This window comes from Rhinolophus sinicus, chromosome 3, assembly GCF_057876585.1.
Source record: "Rhinolophus sinicus isolate RSI-liver-muscle chromosome 3, RSI-T2T, whole genome shotgun sequence".
In the NCBI taxonomy this organism is placed as follows: domain Eukaryota; kingdom Metazoa; phylum Chordata; class Mammalia; order Chiroptera; family Rhinolophidae; genus Rhinolophus; species Rhinolophus sinicus.
In genome coordinates this window covers 16,182,398-16,204,086 of record NC_142503.1, presented here as the reverse complement: position 1 = coordinate 16,204,086, position 21,689 = coordinate 16,182,398, and the positions used below count along the sequence as shown (strand labels likewise).

General features: G+C 33.3%; 1 protein-coding gene across 6 annotated transcripts in view; it reads left to right on the top strand.

The window, feature by feature from the left end:
* Positions 1–21,440, top strand: part of LOC109456629 (cadherin-10) — a 145,831-nt gene extending 124,391 nt beyond the window's left edge. The window contains exons 8-13 of one of the 6 annotated variants that reach the window (XM_074329048.2): positions 4,175–4,311; positions 4,799–4,831; positions 9,215–9,336; positions 14,712–14,820; positions 17,925–18,092; positions 20,584–21,220. In XM_074329048.2, the coding sequence (XP_074185149.1) occupies positions 4,175–4,311; positions 4,799–4,831; positions 9,215–9,336; positions 14,712–14,820; positions 17,925–18,092; positions 20,584–21,074 (1,060 nt within the window). In that variant the 3' untranslated portion in view covers positions 21,075–21,220. Of the gene's footprint in view, positions 1–4,174; positions 4,312–4,798; positions 4,832–9,214; positions 9,337–14,711; positions 14,821–17,840; positions 18,093–20,583 lie in introns of all 6 variants that reach the window. The other 5 variants (XM_088796455.1, XM_074329047.2, XM_074329049.2 and 2 more) reach the window with 5 other exon arrangements.
* The last annotated feature ends 249 nt before the right edge of the window (positions 21,441–21,689 follow it).

Sequence of the window (21,689 nt, the reverse complement as noted above, 5' to 3'; positions counted from 1 at the left end):
AATGCTAAGTCCAGCCATGTAATTCAGTGCAGGGCTTGGCTTAACACCCTCTAGCTATATCCTCAGGGCATTGTGGGTTGTCCACTGCTGTAAAATATCTCCTCTGCGCCTTGTGGAGGTGGGGCTGGCCATCATGCTCCCAGAGTGGCCCTGGCAATGCATCTCTAGGTGGGCTGGGCTATAGGGTGTGGTTGGTGGTTTCTACAAAGTCAGTGCAGTTTCTGCTCTGGCCGGCGCAAACATGCTGAGAACACCAGGCTAGGCCCCCGGAAGGTGGGCTTCTCTGTGAGTAGGTCAGCTGTGTCTTAGAGCACTTCTTCTGTAGGGGGATGTGAAGGTGATAGAGTTCTGAGGTTCGAAAATCCAATGCTGCCCCTGCAACCTGATGCTTGAACCTGTGTGTGTCTCAGTGGCTCTAGTTGCCCTGTCAGGATCTGCCCAGAAAGGTGGGGGCTGGGTGGACTGTGAGAGATAGGCTGGTGCATTTGTGGCTCTGGCCAGCCCAGCATTGTCATACCCCCACTGCTCTTTCCCTGTTGTTGGAGTGTGGATCAGTTCTCAAGGGCTATAGTTATTCTGTTCTTTAATCTGACACTGCTGCTGCTGCTTCTGGAGGCTGCTTCTAAGTCGGAGTGCAAGGGTGGGTGAACTCTGGAAGGGTCGGGGGAAGCGTCCAGGCTCCGTGTCTTTGTTTTCTGTGTTTTGCCTAGGTGTAAGGGCTTAAACCCCAGTCCTCACCTGAGGTCTCTATCCTGAATTCTCACAGTTGTCTTATATGCTAATCCCTCAGGCAGGATTGTGGGCCACAGGGAGAGAGCCCACAGCCTGCCTTCTTCCTTTTCCCGGGGCTGCTGTGATCTCTTGGGCCCATGGGCCACGTTTCCACACTTCACCCTTCCCTCCTCTCTTGCTCAACCAATTTGCCCACCTTCAGGTAATTCGATGTGTGGGTCTCTTAGCTGTTCCTGCATGATGAGCAGTGAATCCTTTGTTGAATTACAGCTGTTCAAGGGAGATTTCAAGAAGCGCACCTCCATTTCTGTGATGTCACTCATGACTGCTCATTTTAAACTGTTAGTCATGCATGTATTTTGGATTTCACTTTTTTCCCTAATTCTTAGCAGACTGATTTTGCTTGCCCCTTGTTCCATGTGGACCAGTCTAGTAAGAGTTAAAATAGCTGTGCAGTTTTCACATGCCTGGTTCTCTAACATCTAAGTATGCAGAGGTAGCATCTAGGGAACGTCTAATTGTATGTGCCATGTGTCTCTAGTTAAACATTCTGTAGGTTCTGCCGTATCTTCAGTGAAGTCATATTTTATATCTACTAAATTTACTATTTGGTTTGTATAATTTTACCAAAATATTTTCTTGTGTTCACACACAGTATCACAGGTTACATACTGGCAGCCAAGACCTGTGTCATGGTAATCACACACAGCATCCATCTGCCAGCATCACTTCCCCATAAATGCCTCTTCTCCAATCCATTTACTTTATTGGAATTACTACGTTCTTTGAATCTCTTTTTCCTTTTGAAGCTTTTAAATAACCAAGATGCATATTTTATTTTCCTCATTAAATACCCAACATTTACTGGCCTTGCTCATACTGACTGTAACAGGCTCTGCTCTGTGTCCCTAATTTTAAAATACCCCCTTTTTAAATGAAATATAATATTTTTAAACAGTTCAATTTAAATCTTGTGGCATTGTTATGTGGCAACATAATGATATTTCTCCACACAGTGACTTTTGCATCTTCTTATAGACTGATAGTTATTTTGTCTCAAAATGTGGCTGTGGATTTTTGAAACGAAAATACAAAGTATTTAATCAGGATGCAAGTCTATGGACCAGAAGGAAATAATCCATTTATGTATAATGTATGCAATAGAATTAATAATCTCATTGATCATTAATGACAGAGTATATGCTATGAAAGTTGTATACTTAAATTTATGCTGCCCTGTAGAAAATGCAAATGAATATTCTTGGCTATTGATAGACTATGGAGGTTAAAAAATATTTTTTTTTTCCAAAGAAAGTAGCTTTATTAGTACAATGTATTAATGACATGGATAATACTGGGCATATAATAAATTCTTTATGTTATTTTGTGGGTCTTGATGCAATAATCAAAGGGACTTACTTAAAATATGTATTCCAGAAATGATTTTAAAAAGAAAAAGTAAAGTTCACATGGATAATTTGCCAATAGATAATTGAAAAATATAATTATATCAAGTTGGGCAAGAACCAGGGTCTCTGTATCTTCAAGATAATTTCACAAAATCTTCTAAATTTTGTCATTATTTCTTCAAACTAAACTGCAAAAAACAATGAAAATAAAACACAAAATGAATTTAGCAAAGAGAGTGATACTTTATATTGATTTACATATTGCAACTTCATGTCGGTTTCTATAGAATAAGAAAACATATCATTTGCTAAAATGCCAAATAATTCAATCATTCTCTCTTTTATTTAACAAATATTTGTGGATCACCATATCAGATATTAACATGTTTCTCAAGGAGTTCTCAGTCTGTTAGAGAAGAAGATTCAATATGAGAAATAATATTTATTCACTGTGTGCCTACTAGACTCTAAGTAAGAGGCTTGGTGTTTTCGTGTTTGATTTCCTGTTTGAGATGTGAGATAAAATGAATTCCTAATGCAACGTGGTAAATGGCAGAGAGGAGATACAATGTTTTGCTTTATTTGTGAATAGTAAGATGTGTACACGTGTGGTTTGAATACAAAAATGAATTCATATTGTGTTACTAGAAAGAGCTAGAGTTTGTTAAGGAGATTTATAAATTACTAGTATGTTCTTTTTAGAACTGATTTAAAATAAAAATCTAAAATGGGCAGGCCTCCAAAGTAAAACCATATTAGCTGCATTAACGTGTTAAATGGTTCTTCTGATGAAATTTATTCAAAAGCAGGCACAAGGATTATAAATTTCAATTGATTCTTGTAAATATTACACCAGTTTGGAACACTAGAAGAGAAGAGAGTTTTATAGTATCTTTTTAAAAATATTTTGTATTACAAAACACAATTTAAAAACAATATTTCATATACTTTTTCCTTTAAAATAAATGACAGTCACTTAAGGAAAGATATACCATACTGAATATTACTCCTAGGCTTGTAATTTTTGTTTTGTTTTGTTTTCTGTTTTTTTTTTGGTGTTTTTTTGGTTTGTTTGTTTGTTTTTGTTTTTTAATATAGAACATTAAATATAACTTGGGATTATGCTTGCTAACTCAAGAACTATGAAACATTTTAAGCCACTACTTTTATGAAGTGGCAGGAACCCATGAGGGGAATAGCTATTTTAAACCTTAGCTGAGAAACCTCAAAATAATGGGATTTATTCCAAATACATCAACCTGCTTGACAAACCAGGTGGTAGGCTCTAAAATGACATCCAGCACAATACCTTTAATCAATTTACATCTTAGTTGTTTGTGTTTGTTCTTTTTATATATATAATAAGACTTTATTTGATACAAATGTATAAAAACTCTTATCCCAAACGTTTCTATTTTCAAAACATCTCTGATTAAAATGTGTATATTTTATAATGATAAACTTGGTTAATAAAATGAATCTATTAATACATAGGTATCATGCCATGAAGCTAGTACATGCCGTCATAAATTGATTACCTACTACTCAGAGGAAACTAATGTTGTCTCCAATTTTCTCACTAAGAAAAAGACTTCATCTGGGAATTATCTGTTGCATTAGATCCTAGCAGTAATTCCTCAACAGAATTCTCAATTACTAGGTAAAGTCAGTTCATAATGTAAACAGATGTAATGCCAACTATTTTGTGGAAAAAAAATACATCAAGGTCAGTTGAATATGAAAATAGATAATGATTTTATAACACACATTCAAAAAACTAGAATTTGAATGCAGAACAAATTGCAACTCATGCCTTGGTAAGAGGTGTGTGTGTGTGGAGGGAGGATGGTGTGTATGTGTGTATGTGTGTGTGTGTGAGATAAGTTGATAAAATAGTTTGCATTGTAGATCAATACTACGTACACTCTTGAAATTATTATGTATCCTTACATGTTTGTCTTTGCACTTTATCGTTTTATCCTACAAACCATCAATGACACGGCCATGTATTTTTCTTTGCCCTCTATGTGCAGATTTTCCTTGGATCGCCATACTGACCTCGACAGGATCTTTAACATACATTCTGGAAATGGATCCCTTTATACATCGAAGCCCCTTGACCGGGAACTGTCTCAATGGCACAATCTTACCGTTATAGCTGCTGAAATCAGTAAGATGAATTTTATGTGTATAATCATTAACATATATTTTTAGGTTTAATCTTATATTAAAAGTAATTCCTCCTCATTGCACACCTGATTTATAATTTTAATCTAAGTTTTTAAAAAACCTCTCAACACCTATAATTATTTTCAATCATTTTTCTATATACTGAGTGATAGCTATAGGTCTAGATAAATCTACATTTTATATTAACTAATAAAAAATCTAGAATTGGGTACTAAAGTTATTCTCATTTGGATAAAAATAGATGTATTAAATTTGTTTCATGTGTGCTTTGAATTAGAATCTGTGCTAAATACTTGGCGTATATCATTTAATTTTGAAAATAAATATGCATGTACATACTATTGCTTTTTACAAATAAGGAAACCAAAATAATTGTAATAATAGCTAATATTAAACACTGTGCCAGTTAGTTGTCTAAAATTTTAAATTAATTTTTTCCTACTAATATTTTTTACTTTATTTGACAGAGAAGGAAACAAAACAAGGTTCCAAGGATTTTAGTAAGTTGTCCAAAATTACAATGCCACAAGTAGTAAAACTAGAATTTGGAACCAGTTATTCTGTTTCTAGAAAGAATACTTAATTGTTTACCTAATTTCGAAAATTTTATCCAACTATTAGTGGGCAGAGCCAGGATTCAAAAACATATTGTTTTTAACAGTACAAGTTCTTGCCTGTACATAGGATTGGCTACATACTTTGTGGAGCTCATTTTAAATGGAAAATGTCAGGCCTTTTGTTAAAAATTATTAAGAAATATAACAGGGCAACAGCAAAGCATGAAAACTAGTTTGTGGCCCTTTTAAGCATGTGGTCCTGTACCACTGTGCATGTTCATGAAGCCACCCCTATCCAAACATGCAAACTTGTTTGTGGTATCTGCTTTCTGTACTACTGGAGTAGAACAACTCTTTAACCGTTTTCAAAAGAAGCATTAGTTAGGGACTGAATCATTGGGGAAAACTAAGCCTAAAAATTCCAGCTCTCAAATGCTAAGCTGTATCCACAAACACATAGCAAGGTCAAGTTCCTGGAAGTATCTATTCCAAGATTTGTAAGGCAGAACTTTGGGGCTGAATACCAAGGGTCTCAGAAGGATGGAACTAGGCTAGACAGATCATCAGCAATGAATTCAAAGCTTCAAGATAATAGATTCAGCTTTCTTCTTTAAATCTGGCTCTGAAATACAGATTACGTGATAATTCAAATGATCCAATGTTTCCATAGTAAGATATAAATGGCTGTGCCTTTTAAGGCTCACAGAGACCTTTTGAGTTTTTTTTGGGTTTTTTTTTTTTAAAGAAAGCTTGTATTTCTTTATCTGTTGCCATACCACTGTGGTTAGAAGTGCCCAACAGGATCCAGTCTGGTCATTCCAGAATCATGAGTGTTTGTGCTCTTTGTTGATTCGAGTCCAGTGAGCTAGTAATTGCATTTTCCATTTCAGATACTTTGAGAAATTTAACTTCTAAGCTAGTTGAAGTAATTACTATTCTGTAAAAAGCTAAGCCAATTATGTTCTTCTTTTAAAAAACTAAACCTATTTTCTTACCCTTAAATGAATCAATCTATGGAATAACTGCTGTGGATGTCTAGCTGCCAAACCACAAGCAGTCAGGGGCCCTTATGCTGTTTCAGGTATTACATGCAATGAGGGTAAAAGGTAAATAGCATACAGGAAATTGTTTTTACTAGATTTTTTTAAACACTGGGTTTATGGAAAGTGTGTCACACACCAAGCCCTATGGCAGGGCACAGTGACATATGTGTACTTCTTACCCAATGTGTTTCCAGGCCCTGCCTCTAACCATTTAATTTTACATTCCACAGCAGTATATCACATCATATGGCAAGTACTGCTTCAGGTAATTATTTAGTGCATCCTACCATGAACAACTTCTCTTGTTCTTATTTGAAAATATTTTTAAATGCCTTGAGAAGAATAAAAATTCTAAAATTAAGGTCACAGTTAGGGATTGTAGGATGCACCACTGGAGAAATCAATAAGTTCCTCTAAGCACCTCTGAAAATTTACCTGTAATCATTGCAATACATACTGAGGACACTCAAGCAAAGTTTATGACTGAAGGACTCCATTATCTATACCTAGTTCCTTATTAGTGGAAATTCTTGCCCTAAGATAGAAAATATGCATCTTTCTAAAGCCTGAAATTTCTAGATAACAATTTCATTTCCTCTTCTGGGAGGTATGGAAAAGCCTGTGGATACAAAGGCACGGAATCATCTTCCCACATACATTTTAAGACTCTTTATTGGCGATACATTCTTGCTACAGCAGAGATTGCCTTGATGCCTCTGAGAGAGCTGGCATGGTAAATACATGCCAGCTACTATTCAGTATGATGCTTTCTTGGAATGCTTTATATTTTTTATTTACACATAAGCTGCAGCAGCTGCCAGTAAAAAAGATCAGTGCAAGCACTGTTTTTTGAATAGGTGACTCCAGGCCTCTGCTTTACAAAGCACATTTATCCCTGTGGATTTAGCTTTTGATTTGAACAGCCTTGAGTTATTTGTAAAGAGGCTGGGGCATCTCTGTGTATTGTTAGGGAAGGAACCGACAGTGCAGTTTTTGAAATGTAACATTTTTCTGTCTCTCTTGACTTTGTGGCATAGTTAGAGAGTGAATTGCTACCCACAAAAGAGTTATTTTTTATGTCAAGACTTTATATTGAAAGAAAATATGTTGCTTATGTCCACTAACTGTATAAGTAGGTTAAAGAGCACGCTCCACAAAATGTGGAGGAATCATACCTTCCCACTCTTCTCCATAGTAACAAGTTAACAAGTAACTTTAGACAGTTGAGGGTTCATCTGTAGGTGAACCATGCGTCTGGGTATTAGCAAAGGGTCTACAAGTAGGAGAGGTAGGAAGATAGTGGAATAGTGTTTTTCTCCTCTCTTCAGTTTTCCCCAAATGTACGCCTCTTCAGACCCACATGAATTGTAGGATAGCTAGCTTTTATTGTGTGACTGCTTTGTGTGGACAAAGAGCATAAGCTCTTCAGTAATGTAAGGAAAAGGAGAACACATGGCAGTGATAACAAAGATGATCTTAACAATAATAGTCAACACACATTGACTACTTACCAACAAACTGATACTTCGATAAGAAGTTTTCATGCATTAACTCATTGAATTCTTCAAATAACGCTATAAGATTAGACGTTCTAATTTGATTCACGTTGAGCAAACTGAGGCATTAGAGAGATGGAGTAAATTGAGCAAAGTAAGTGGTGGATCTGGACGCCAAAGAAGCCCTGTTTGACTCCAGTATCTGAACTCTAATCACCTGACACACTTACGAAGAAACAATATCCACTAATACGTACATTAGCAAACATGAAACCAGAACCCGAGAACTGAATTCATGTGGGTTAGAAAGACTGATGTAAGATGGAAATGATAAAATGGGGAGGCATTTGAAAGTTTCTCTTGAAAAGAGGAAGGAAAGGTAAATACACTTCAAAATGAATTTAGAATTCTGTCGTCCTGCCTTCACACTGCTTCCGCCTTCTAAATTTCCCTGCTGAGTAATCACTTCTCACACATTATTTATAAAAAGTGCCGATCTCATTATTTTAGTAACATTGTAATTACATGGAGAGAAAAGAGAAGAAATAAATTCTCCAGAGTTGTGGCATACTCCTTATTTACACATGACAATATTTTTTAACCTTGTATTGAAACATTATTTAGCTAAAATTGAGTCACATAGGTTTCTCAAGAATAAATGGTATTACTCATCGCCATGTTGGTAGAGCCCATTCAATAATATTGCTGCTGTCCCTCAGCTCATCTGCTCTTTGTTTCTTTTGCTTTGTTTCTTGCTAATTATCTCCTTTCTCCTTTTATATGGATCTTCAGCTTGACTTTGCCAAAGTTCATACACAATTTGAACTATGTCCAAAGACTGAGATTTTGATATCACGAAGGCTGATGAATAAAACCTGAATTTAAGATGTAAAAACACTCTCAGATATCAGTACACATACCTAGAAAAACCCATAGTGCAGATAATGAAATTATGATTAATATAATAGTATGCTGTTACCTGAGGCAAAGCTGAATAGATTTTGGTAAATTCAATTTACCAATCAAAACAATTTTTAAATCATGTTTTTTTTGGAAAAACTTTGATGCTCTTGACTTTCACATTTGTAGCAAAAACAAAAACAAAAAACAAAAAAAGAATCATAATTATTACACTATATGTCACTATTGAGCTAATTTTGTTATACAAAATTGAGCCTGGATTGTTGAAATGGTGCCAGTAACAGTTGTATTAATAAAATATATTTCATTGTAAATTTCTATCCAATTTGTAAAATTAATAGCTATATATTAAAATTTCCAGAAGGAAAGTTGAGAGTAGCTTTTGGAATATATTTTAGTGATAAAAGCAGTCAGAAGGGTAGGTTGTAATATAACAACCATCACTTAGGAGCTAATGACCTTGGGCAAGTTACTCATTTATTTAAAACTACTTCATCAAAAAAAAAAAAAAAATCAGTACACATTAAGTAATATAATTATGTATTACAAAGGTTTAATAACTAGTTGTTCTTATTTTATATATTTGGACAGTAAGGACACAAATATAATATGAACTCAATTACACTGGATAGTGCTTTCAAAAAGATTTTCCAAAATAATAATAGTACTCTTGAGCCCAATATTAACTGAATTCATGATTACTTAATTAGGCTTTTAGTAATTTTCTTTATTGCGTTTGCTCATTATGTTAGTAGGGTAAATGTGATGCTTATTTGTCTGTGAGCACTTAATATCCACAAGATGCTTATATAAAGTAAATCTCATGGAAACTATCTTCCTAAACAATTTTTTTCCCCCTTTTCTAGATAATCCCAAACAGATGACTCGTGTGGCTGTTTTTGTGAGAATTTTGGATGTTAATGACAATGCCCCACAATTTGCTGTGTTCTATGACACCTTTGTTTGTGAAAATGCCAGGCCAGGACAGGTGAGCACTCTTAGCTTTTAAAAGCATAATAAGATTGAAATGGCATGGTTAAATATTTTCTTTTCCGAATCTTGAGAGGAATGAGCAAATGGAGATAAAAATACTCATAAAGTCCCAGTAATAACAAAGCCAAACAGACGCTGATGTTTTTAACTTTAACAATGTTTTAAATAACAGTTATAAGTTTCTTATTTCTTTTGTAAAATTCAAATGTAAATATAAGATTTTATTGTTGCCACAAAAGTTAAGAATAAATAACATTACACTTTTAAACTTTCCAAAACAAAAAAAAAGGAAAAACCCCTGCTGTGCCATTAGATAAATATTGATAACTGCTAGAGAGATGAGAAATAAAAGTTGGGTAAAACAGACAAATACATGGGATCAGCAAACATTCCATCAATATTGCAAATGTATGCAAACATGATTTTGAAGCGGGGCTGCAGAATCCGCTCCTTACATTTATACGTGCATTTCATCATTACAGCAACACATAAAACGCTTAATGATTTAGTTTTCATCCTTTAAAATATTATTCCTACATCAGCTTTATTTATAACTCTCTAAGTCTTTCCCTCAGTGGACTCATTTTGTTGTTTGAAAAGCTCCAGCGTATATAGCTGAAAGAAATGTTCTTAATTGGTTTGAGTGCTATCTTCACAGAAGGAAGCTGCATGTTATAAATAATAATTGGGAATCAAATTTGTTTTATTAAAGAAAGAGGAGCCACCATAAAACTGTATGGTGTTTTGACATAATTTGATGCTCTTTATAAACATCAATGTCATTGTTACATTTTTATGCAAATTACATTGTGGAATAACTTAGACTCTTCCTTCTGAAGATTGTAACAGGAATTCAATAGCCTGTCTGTTTGAAATGGTAAAATTGTTGCAATTGGATTCTTTTTTTTTTTTTTTTCATTTGAAAATATTATGGAAATGTTTAATTTGGAACATTTAAGTGACTTAGCTACTTCCAACCTACTTCTTAATGAAACAGTGTCTGCCCTAAAAATACCATTCTGAATAGTCCTCTACTTGCCAGGCTCAGCATGATATAAGTTGAAGCTTTTTCTCTAAAAGATAAATTACCCACTTTGCAACTGCTGCATACATTGCTCCCTTAATAGTTATTCTATTTGATTTTCAAGAGATATCCTTACAGAGCATTTGAAACATTATAAATACTGATTTCTAAATGTATTCCAAATATACAAAGTAAGGGATTGTGTTTGTTTTCCTTACGCTTTTTTTCTTCTTTTTTTTAAAAACTTTATCTGGCTCAGAAACTTCATATATTTTTGACTTTTAAAACTCAGTTGACTTAGTGAAGGAAAATATAATCAAATCAAAGATGATTTTAATGAAAAGGTAGTTAGCCTATTTTGACAAACTCGATGGGAAACACATGATTAATAAATTTTGTCTGATTGGTTGCATAAGTCTCTCATAGCACTTATTTTTAATAAGGCCAGTTTGTTAGGTGTCATTTTGGGCTCACAGGCTGAAACCTGGTTGCTTAAACTAAAGGGTTATATACTCAGTGATGGACTTCTAGGTTATGACATTTTAGCAGGAAAAATCAGAGTGGTGATTTGGTAAAGCCCTTCTTCATTGAGCCCTTCCTGAAATTCATTTGTTAACTCTGTCTTTCCTCCACCTAATGAAGCCAGAGCTTTGTTAGGACTTCTGGGTGTGCTTTAGCTATTTACAGACTATTTCAGCCCATCCAATACTCCTCTGAATTCAGTGTTCTTGAAGAGTAGCATTTAGAACAACAATGTGAGGAACAATTCCATTCATTGGGTGTGTGGACAAAAGGAGAAGACAGAAACAAAGCTCATTGCCACCCCAAACTCCTTTCTTGCCTATTTCCAGCTGTAAGGGTAGAAGACTTTCCACCTTGCAAAAGATGCAAATTACAACTGATGTAGTATTAATAGTCTCCTCTGGCTCCGGAACTAGGCCACTTGCTCTCCATTGTTCTAGATCTCAAAGAGCGTCAGAGGACCTTGGGGAAGGGGAAAAGAGAGGGCTAGCTGTTTTTCTTTTCTTCCATTTTCCCTCACACATGCTCCACTCCTTCAGTCAATAAGACATAGTTTAATACTTTTCAATCTCTATGAAAAGATAGCATTTCAGTCTCACAGGACATGTCTCAGGGACTCTCCCCAGGGAGAAGTGCTGCTTACATTCACCCACCCATTGTTATCTAAACTCCAGGCCCTTTCAAACCCAGAATATGCCATTACATATTTTCCTTAGAACGATGTTTATTTAAGTCCCTAACAACTGAAAAAGGATACTTTTTTACCCGAACAAAGGGGATTTTTTCATCAAAAAAAACCGTTCTTCCCATTACAAAAGCTAAAACATTAAAACTTTGTGACTAGTTTTCTAACTTTAAACATTTTAAAATCCATTCATCATCCCACACTCCATTATAAATAATATGATTTAAGATTGTTCTAGAATAGCTCAGTGAAAATATCAATAAATTATATAGACCCCCTAAGATAAAACATAAGTAACTTTATCTGTGTCTAGTTTCCATGAGCTCAGAATAAATACGGGACATTATTTTTTTTCCCCTAATTATGGCAGTCGCTTTTCTTTTTGGAAATGGGTCAAAATGAATTTGTTTCCAGTAGAAATAAAATAGTGAGTGCTTATATAGAGAGACAGAGGAAGTGAATGGTTTTATCTCCTTCTTATTGCCAACTACTGATTTCTAGTGCAACTTCTTATGGTAGTATACCAAAACAAAATTCTGTGATTTAAAAAAAATGTATGATGAGAAAAGGAAAGAAAGACTACATTGAAAAGTAAATGCTAGATATGAAGAAGTGAACTTAATTTATGTCTCAAAGAAAAAAAAAATATTTTGAAAAGGAAGTGAGTGCCTCCATCCACAATAGAGAAGTCTTGGGATTATAAAAATACAGTGTAATATGATACAGATTTCTGACATGTGATTCTGTTTTGTTTGTATTGTTAGTATGAGCTTGGCTTATTTGTTTTATAAAATTTAATGAAAACATCTCTATGAACCACTGATTTTGAAAGCTATAATGCTATCATTTTTAATTAAAATAATACATTTGGAAAATTTTATATTAACCTTTATACTTTTTATAGACACATATAAAGATGTGGCTATTTTTTCTCTGAAATGTATTATTTTGGTCCATAAAAATGAACTGGAATTATAATTTGTAATCACAGTTGCCAAATGTATATTTATTATGAGACATTGTAATTTTTATTTTAAAAGATCATTAGCTCTCCTTTCACATTTCTATCATGAATGTGTCTATAGATGTTAACATTTTAATCTTATGATGCATATGTAAACATAAGAATTTCCATCAGTCTTACTATCTTTCTTGATAAGTTATTTCATTGATGCAGTTTTTTCCCATTCAATTTATTCTTGTAACTCACTATTTAAGAATAAAATCCTTTAGATTACTAAGTCAGTCAAGAAATGTTTTTGTAATTGAATTGATACCACTTAAAGAGTATTAGTTAACATTATTTTAACATTTTTGTCTTTAATTCCTTCATATACAGGTAACCCCCATATAACACGGTTGTTAGGCTCCTAAAAAAATTCCGTGTTATGAGAATCCGTATTATATGAAAGAAAGAACTAGTACTAAAAAGGGGGTTATGTTTCAAAAATTAAAAAAAAAAAAACTATTATATTTTTATAATTAAGATAAATATCTTTATTAAATCAATTTTACCAAAAGTATAACATATTAATATGTATTAAATAATGTTTTCTTCGTCATCACTACTAAGCTTTTATTACATTCTGTGTTGTTCGGGGATTTCTCTAATTCTCAAACCATGTCAGAGTGAAACCATGTTCTAGCATGCTGTGTTGTACGAGGGTTTCCCCCAATTCTCGAACCATGTTAGAGTGAAACCGTGTTATAGAAGTGCCATGCTATAGGTAGGGTACCTGTATATACTTTCTTTTGTTTTTTTACTGAAAGAATAAGCCATTAGCCATAAATTCTTGCTTGTACTTAATCTTGAACTATCAATAACATTTCACAAAGTAGTTCTGTTACATTTTAAAATATATTTTTTAAATTATTCAAAATTTAAAAATATTTAGCTGCTTATTTCTAGACTATACATTTATCTTTATTTGGTCCAATTATATTTCTTGTATCTTTATGAAATAAATAGTTAGAGCTGTAATTAAATAGGGAGTTTGTCATATTTACCACAGTTATTTTTATAAGATACTTTAAAGGAAAAATAATTTAATACAGAATAGTTAAAATAATTTCTTAATGTTTCTACTTATTTTACGTTGTTTTAAACTTGAAATTCCCTTTTTGAATCAACAACATCAGTTATAAATATTTCCATTAAAGAGCCATACAATGTTAAATTTAATGAATGTGGTAAAAAGTATATTTTATAGTTAAGCATAAATTTGACCATTTTTAATAGGTATCAGCACACATATTTAACCATTTCAGAAGCTTCTTGCAAAATTAAAATGTATAAAAAATATATAAAATGTTATACATGAAAGTTAAAACAAATTGGATATGTATGCAAATAAGTACATAGCTACATTACATATATGTTTGTATAATATTAATCATATAACATTTTCAAAGTAATGATCTGATTATACTATAAGGTGTTAAATTTTCTACTTTGTTACCAGATAGCTTCTTATATTGTCTCTTACCTGAAAATAAATAAAAAAGTTGAGCCTTCTAAATAACTGTTTCCCATAATCTTCAGATGTTGAATTTAAAAATATGTAATTTTATTGACAGTGGAAATGAAGTGAACTGTTAGTGTTAAAGTAGATAATAATGTCTGTCTTTCCTTTAAAAAGTCATGTATCATATTGTCTATAAAATCTCTACATTTTTTGAATAATTTTCACTTTACTTTTGATGAGGAAAGCCATAATCAAAACAATTTTCTAAAGTTTTCTTATATTAGAGAAACTCTTCCAGATTAATATTTAAATATGTATGAAATAAGCTGCTAACTCCAAATGCTATATCTAATAAAACTGCAAAGAATATAATATTATCATTTATTATTTTGAAGCAATGGATACTATTTAAGAGAAATTGAGAGAGAGAGGGAAAGAGAGGAACAGACATAGTAACAGAGAAGGGGAGAAAGAGAAAACAGAGAGATAAGGACTTGGTTAAAATCAAAGTAATAATAAAAAGGATGGAATGACTGACTCAAAGATAAATGCACAAGAAAGAAAATAACTTATCTTTAGAAATTTTTAGACAAAATTGGATGTCAAAAATTACATATTGTAAAGTAGATTATACCCATGAAAGTTTGATATATATATTTTTTTCTTTTCTGCAGCTAATACAGACTATAAGTGCAGTAGACAAAGATGACCCTTTAGGTGGACAGAAATTTTTCTTCAGTTTAGCTGCTGTCAATCCAAACTTCACAGTACAGGATAATGAAGGTAAATTTTAGAATGTGTTCACTATGATTTAAGGTGACATTAATAAGACATTTCCCCCAACGTAACAATTACCACATACTTGATGTATTAATTTATTGATCTGTGTTAAAATATTTGTTTTCATCAGATATTTAGTGAGACGTTGTGGTAATTTTGCTTAATTGTATTTACTCTCTTGAATTTTAAAATATGTGAAAGAAGTCTCTATATGGGTCCTAATTAAAAGATCGAATCTTGTAAATATTAGAAAGTCTGGAAATAGTTCAGCTCTGGACAAAAAGGGTAGGATAGAAGATGAGGAGTGAGAAGAAAGAGAAGTAGCATATTAACCTGCGAAAGGATTGGGTGCAAAATTGTAGTTGCAAGGGCAAGACACACTATTCTCCTGTGTAATATATAAATTGCATGTCTCTGTGATCAAAAATACTGAAATTACATTTTTTGAGTTCTCAAAAAAAGTAGAAGCATATTTGAGAGGAAAAATATATGAAAATGGTTACTATTTTTAAAAAGTTGAACAGCTTTTTCTTTGGAAAATCAGTATGGTAATTATTCTAGTCTAAATACGAGTATGTAATTTCTCTCTTTCACAAATTTATGTTAAACAATTACATCAGGTACTTTTTGTTCAAAAAACATATTTATTTTAGAATAACTATAGATATAGCTATTCTTAAAATTAACCTAACTGCATAGGCATGTTTATAATACTTTCATAACTGTATGTATGCTGGCTGAGCGAAGTTGAGTGTCACCTTTGGGTGGCTTTCAGAATATCAGAAAGTAGTTTAAGATAATAGATAGTTTGACATTGAGCCAACTGTTACTTGAGATGTTTGATGTAGCAGAAATTTTGTACAAATGAGTTATAGAAATTTTGTACAAATAAGTGAAAGGGAGGACATCTGTTGGTAATACATGTTTCTTAAATCTGAGTTTCTGAAATGTCTATGTTTTCTATCCCTCTGGTCACCTAAAATAATTGTAATTGGAAAAACTAACATACAGTTGGTAGAGAAAACACAAAAAGCCCAGTTATATCTGAATATCAGAAAAACAACACTCATCATTTTAATTTGCTGAATCTGGCAACCTAAACACAGAACTTAGTCTGGACATACTTAGTACTAAATTGACAGTATCATACCTCTTTCTAAGTGTATTTTAATTTGTTTTATGTTTCTGTTAATCTGAGCCCTGGATTTCAACCAAGACACCTCTCAGTTTTAAAAAGCAATAGAGGCTGAAATAGTATGTCTTACACAGCATTGCACAGTTATTGGGAAAACAACTCAAGGCTAATCTTAATTAATTTTTGACAAATAGTACCATTTCCCTATATTAGGAAGAGTTCCTGATCCAAAATAGTTTACTCAAAACAGGGGTTGAAACCATATGAATATAAACCTGAACATTTCATTACATAGAATACCACTCAAGTCTGATGAAATATTTGATCTAATCCTGCATAAATTCACTATTTTCTGTTATTGGGTGGATTTTGAAAGGAATTCGAGTGATATAGACATTCACATCATTCTTCTTGAGAAAAAACCCGTGTGTTGATATGTTCAAGTTAAAAGTCTTTCTTTGATGTCATTCTTTTATAAAAAAATTAATTTCCGGCTTCTGTGATACCTCACTTGGCCTTTCCACTAACTATAGGTCAAAAACATTATGTGATGATTTTTTTTTTTCTGAATATTTAACAAAACTATTTGAATAGAATGATTAGGAAAAATCTTCATTTGGTTCTTCAATATATCAAAGTTATTGTAGGCAAAATTAAGATTTACAAACTTTTCAAAAGTTAAAAGTATAAGACAAGAAGACTTTAAAACTACCCACATGCAAATAGTGTTTATTTTAGTGTAAGAATGGAATAATTGTATTATAATACTTCTTGGAAGATAAGTCAAAATGGTAAAATTATCAGGACTGCATTTTAAAAATCTGCTTATGTACACCTTCTGTTTTGCTAATCTGTCTTCATAGTTTATGTAGTTAATTGATGGTGTAGAATTTAACTTTTCACTAGTAATTTAGAAAATGATTATTTTATGTTCAGCCACTATACCTGCAAAAAATTGTCAGTATTTTTTTTTTTTTTTTTCTGTCCTGTTTGTTTAATTTAGCAGTTGGCTAATTCACTTTCTTCCAGCCCTATGGGATTGGCTGAACTAGACTAAATGCATTAAACAAACATAGTAGGAAATTATCATCCAAGTATATATTGATTTTATTTTTTTAATATATTTGGTTATATAGGGCTAGAAGAAATCTTTTTTATTAACCCCACAACCCCCATTCATGGATACTGGGTGAGTTAGATAAAAGAAATCTCAGAAGCAATATAGTAGCTAGTAGGATGCTGCCTTTTATTAAATCCCTACTTCTCTCTGTGTGTCTGTTACACACTCTGTATCAGTTGTCTTCCACCAATACTTTGAGCTACAGTACATTGTATTCATGTTCATGGGTGAAAATCAAAGTTCAGAAATACTAAGTAACTTGCTCACTGTTGTTTGTATACTGGGATTCATGAAGTTTTTGACTGCATTGAACTTAAAAGTACCACTATAGTTAAAGTTCACCCAGTCATATTTTTCTTCATGAATATTGGATTAATATGTTACATGTATGTAAACACACATGCACATTAGTAAATTCAAAAAAAATCATTTGCTATGATTTTTTTTCTTGGTATGCATATTTGTTTTCTGAAAACTCTGAAAAACAATATGCTATCATCTGTGTAGTCTTTTTGATTCTTGGTTCATTTAACAAAAATTCACCGTTTTGAAAATCTCATATATAAGCAATCACAGTATTAGATTCCTCAAACTATCTAATGGGTCTTATCTATATTGTAATTGCATTGTACACATTTGATACGAAAGTTGATATTCATTTCATATTTTGCAAAAACATCGTTGTATTTATATGTCAAAACCATGGTGTTCGGGATGAGACAAATGTACCGTTCCAAGCTCTTTGTAATATTTTAAAATTTATTTTAGATAATACTGCCAGAATTTTAACCAGAAAAAATGGATTCAGTAGACATGAAATAAGTACTTATCTCTTGCCTGTGGTGATATCAGACAATGATTACCCGATTCAGAGCAGCACGGGCACGCTGACCATCCGAGTGTGCGCTTGCGACAACCAAGGCAACATGCAGTCCTGCAGTGCCGAAGCCCTGCTGCTCCCCGCCGGCCTCAGCACCGGCGCCCTGGTCGCCATCCTCCTGTGCATCGTTATTCTGTTGGGTAAGAAACCTTAGAAGTGTGATCATTTCCCAAATTGGTTAGTGGAGTGCGTCTGTAAATAAGAAATGCTGCTCTTGAAATGCCTCCTCTCAAACGAATCCCAACCTATAAAATAGACATAAATCAACTATGGAATGCTGTTTATATGAAAGTATTTTATTGGATCAGATAATTATTCCCTTACTTTTGTAAATAATGAAGCTGAAAGGTAAAAATACTCAAAACAGTGTCCAAGGTTACACAATTTCTGGGTGGCTGAACCACCACAAGGCACCTTGCAGTTAGTCACTGTATATATAGTTTTTCAGTAAATCTGAAGTTTATTTCCACATTTTTTATGGCTGGATGGAGGCCTCACTATCTTATCTCTTCACTGAAATAATGTTAAAACAACTCTTTACCTGGTTCACTTATCCCTAAACCAATGGCACTTGATTTTATAGCCTAGAGTAAACAGCTCTTTAGCTGCTTTTGAATTAAGAATCGGGTTAAATTTACTCTCTAGTTTTTCTAAAACTATTGTGAGTATTCCTGTGACCCTAATCAAAAAACACATTATTTGACATTTTAAGAAGCTGTGAAATGAATTTGGATTTTGGAACCGACCTGAGTAAGTTTCATTATCTTCATTATTAGAACTTTTTTTTTGCTGAGTAAGATCATTTGGTTGATAAACAATCTGAGGTCTAAAATCTTCACATCAAAAGTTTATGTGTGTGTGTGTGTGTGAATACATAAATTTAGGCAAAATAAAATGTCAAATTTTCTCCAAAATTTGAAGAATAAACATTTTTTTTCTCTCTAGGAAGTGTCCTATTTATTTTTTAATATCTTTGAAGGTCAAGAATACTTATCAGTGGATTAAAACATTTTTTGTTGCATTAAAAAAAAAGTCTGTTTTCCATCTTACATAAGCTTGAAGGCAAGTGGTTTGACTCTTCTGTTAATCAAAGAGAAAACATAACTTAAAACTACTTCACATAAAAATGTCATTGTCTTTGTCAATTCAGGCTGCTATAACATACCACAGGCCAGTAGCTTATACCACAGAAAGTTTTTTTCTCACAGTTCTGCAGGCTGGGAAGCCCAAGATCAAAGCCCTGGCAGATTTTGTGTTTGGTTGAGGACAAACTCCCTAGATTGCAGTTGGCTATCTTCTGTTGTGTCCTCACTGGTGGAAAGCAGTCATCTCTGTTGTGTCTGTTTTGATAAGTGCATTCATCCCATTCATGAGGGCTCCACCCCCCACACTCCCAACACCCCTCTCCATGACTAGTTACCTTCCAAAGACCCCACCTCCAAATACTGTCACATCAGGGATTTAGACTTTAACATATGAATTTTGAGGGGACACATTCAATTCATAACAATAATAAGTCCCATATTATTTAAATATTTCTTCTAAAGAGGATAAATAAATATAGGTATTTCATCATGCGTATACCTGATAAGATAGCTTACCTCCCTTTCCTCATCTAATCTGTTTCTCCAAATCATCATTTTAAAGGATTGTGACCAAAAAGTTTGAGGATAGTGAATGCAGATGGGAGACTAATGTAACCAGAGGGAATCTGATACTTTCTCCTCTCTTTATGCTATTACCATTATTTACAATTAAAATTAGTTATTATTGATACCTTGTCATGGAAGTAGGGAAATGTCTTTTCTGAGTGATATGCATTTCTATTTGTGGATCTACACTTATTTAAGATGTATCTAGTCAAGGTTCATACATGCTTTTTGTAGTTAATTAAATGGAGTAATTTGAATTCACCCTTTGTGATCATGTGATCCAACAGCTATTTTCGATTTCATACATGATACATATTTCCATGGAAAACTTCATAAATTTCTAAACCAATGATATATAAACAATGTGGTCTTATTTTTCCCAGAAATTAAGGCCTTTTCTGAACAATGTAAGGAAAAAAAGCAAGCAAACAAACAAACAAACAAAAAAAACTATGTAAATCCATCAGTAAAGCTATTTAACAAACTAATAATCAATTTTTATTAGTTTGTGCTGCCCTTTCAATATTGGATAAGGATGTGAAAAATATGGGCATATTTTTGCCATTCTTGATTGTTTTATTTGAAGACGAATTAAATTTGCATCTTTTTACCTACAGACACAATTTATGTCTGTAATGTTTGTATAGTCAGGAACTATCTTTAAACAGTTCTTAGAAAAATAGATAAAATAAGTCACTGGATTTGAGAAATATCCCGCATTACTTTAAAAATAAAGTAACACCATGCTCTTAAACTCTAGCCATTCTAGCTAAATCTACCCATCCTGGCTGAATCCTTCAACACTCCCCACCCCCCCCCAACCCAAAAATGATGGAAGTGCAAAATTAATCTTTAATGCTAACCTGTCCTGAAATACCTATTGCTTAAACCCCTACTGTAGCATTTCCACTCGTCATATATGGTATTTTAGATGGGCCTTTAATGTATCTCTTTCTTTCTTTTTTTTTTTTTTTTTAAGTTATAGTAGTACTGTTTGCAGCTCTGAAAAGACAGCGAAAAAAAGAACCTCTGATCTTGTCGAAAGAAGACATCAGAGACAACATTGTGAGCTATAACGACGAAGGTGGTGGAGAGGAGGACACCCAGGCCTTTGACATCGGCACCTTGAGGAATCCTGCAGCTATTGAGGAAAAAAAGCTGCGGCGAGATATTATTCCGGAAACTCTCTTTATACCGCGGAGAACTCCTACAGCCCCAGATAACACGGATGTCCGGGATTTCATTAACGAGAGGCTAAAAGAGCACGATCTGGACCCCACCGCCCCGCCCTACGACTCACTGGCAACCTATGCCTACGAAGGAAACGATTCCGTTGCAGAGTCTCTGAGTTCACTAGACTCAGGTACTACTGATGGAGACCAAAACTATGATTACCTCCGGGAATGGGGCCCTCGGTTTAACAAGCTGGCGGAAATGTATGGTGGCGGGGAAAGTGACAAGGACTCTTAACCTAGGATACATATGCTGTTACAACAAGAGGAAGTAACTTGATCAACACCCTCTCCACTTCACAATATTTGACATTCAGGAGAATTCTCCTGCCACTCAGCACAATTATTTTTTTCCCCCATTTACTTTTAAATTTGCTCATTACTTACATTAATTCTTTCCTGTAGAATGTCTCATGGAATATATACAACGTTTTATTTAATCACTTCCAAGAGCCAAAGCTATGGAAATTCAGTGTTGTCCATTTTAGGAAATAAAAGATAATTTCAGAAACATGAACAGGATAGCTCTCCCTTAAGCAACCTCACAAACAAGCCACTTCTGTTAGATACATGACCTGCCCCTGCAAATAAAGCTTTTAAAAAAGATGAAGAAAAATTTTAAGGTATATCCTGTTCTGTACATTAAATAAAAAATTTTAAAAAATGTACACGTGGTGTTAGTAGGTGTGATATGCAACCTGGTATACAAAACATTTGTGCAATTTCATTTCATCAAATTCTATCTGCTAATGTTTTATATTTATATTTTTGTATTTATTTTTTAAAAAAATAAACCAGTTTTTACAACTACTTTGTCTCCAGCTTCTTTTTTCCTTAGGAAGGAAAGGTTTAC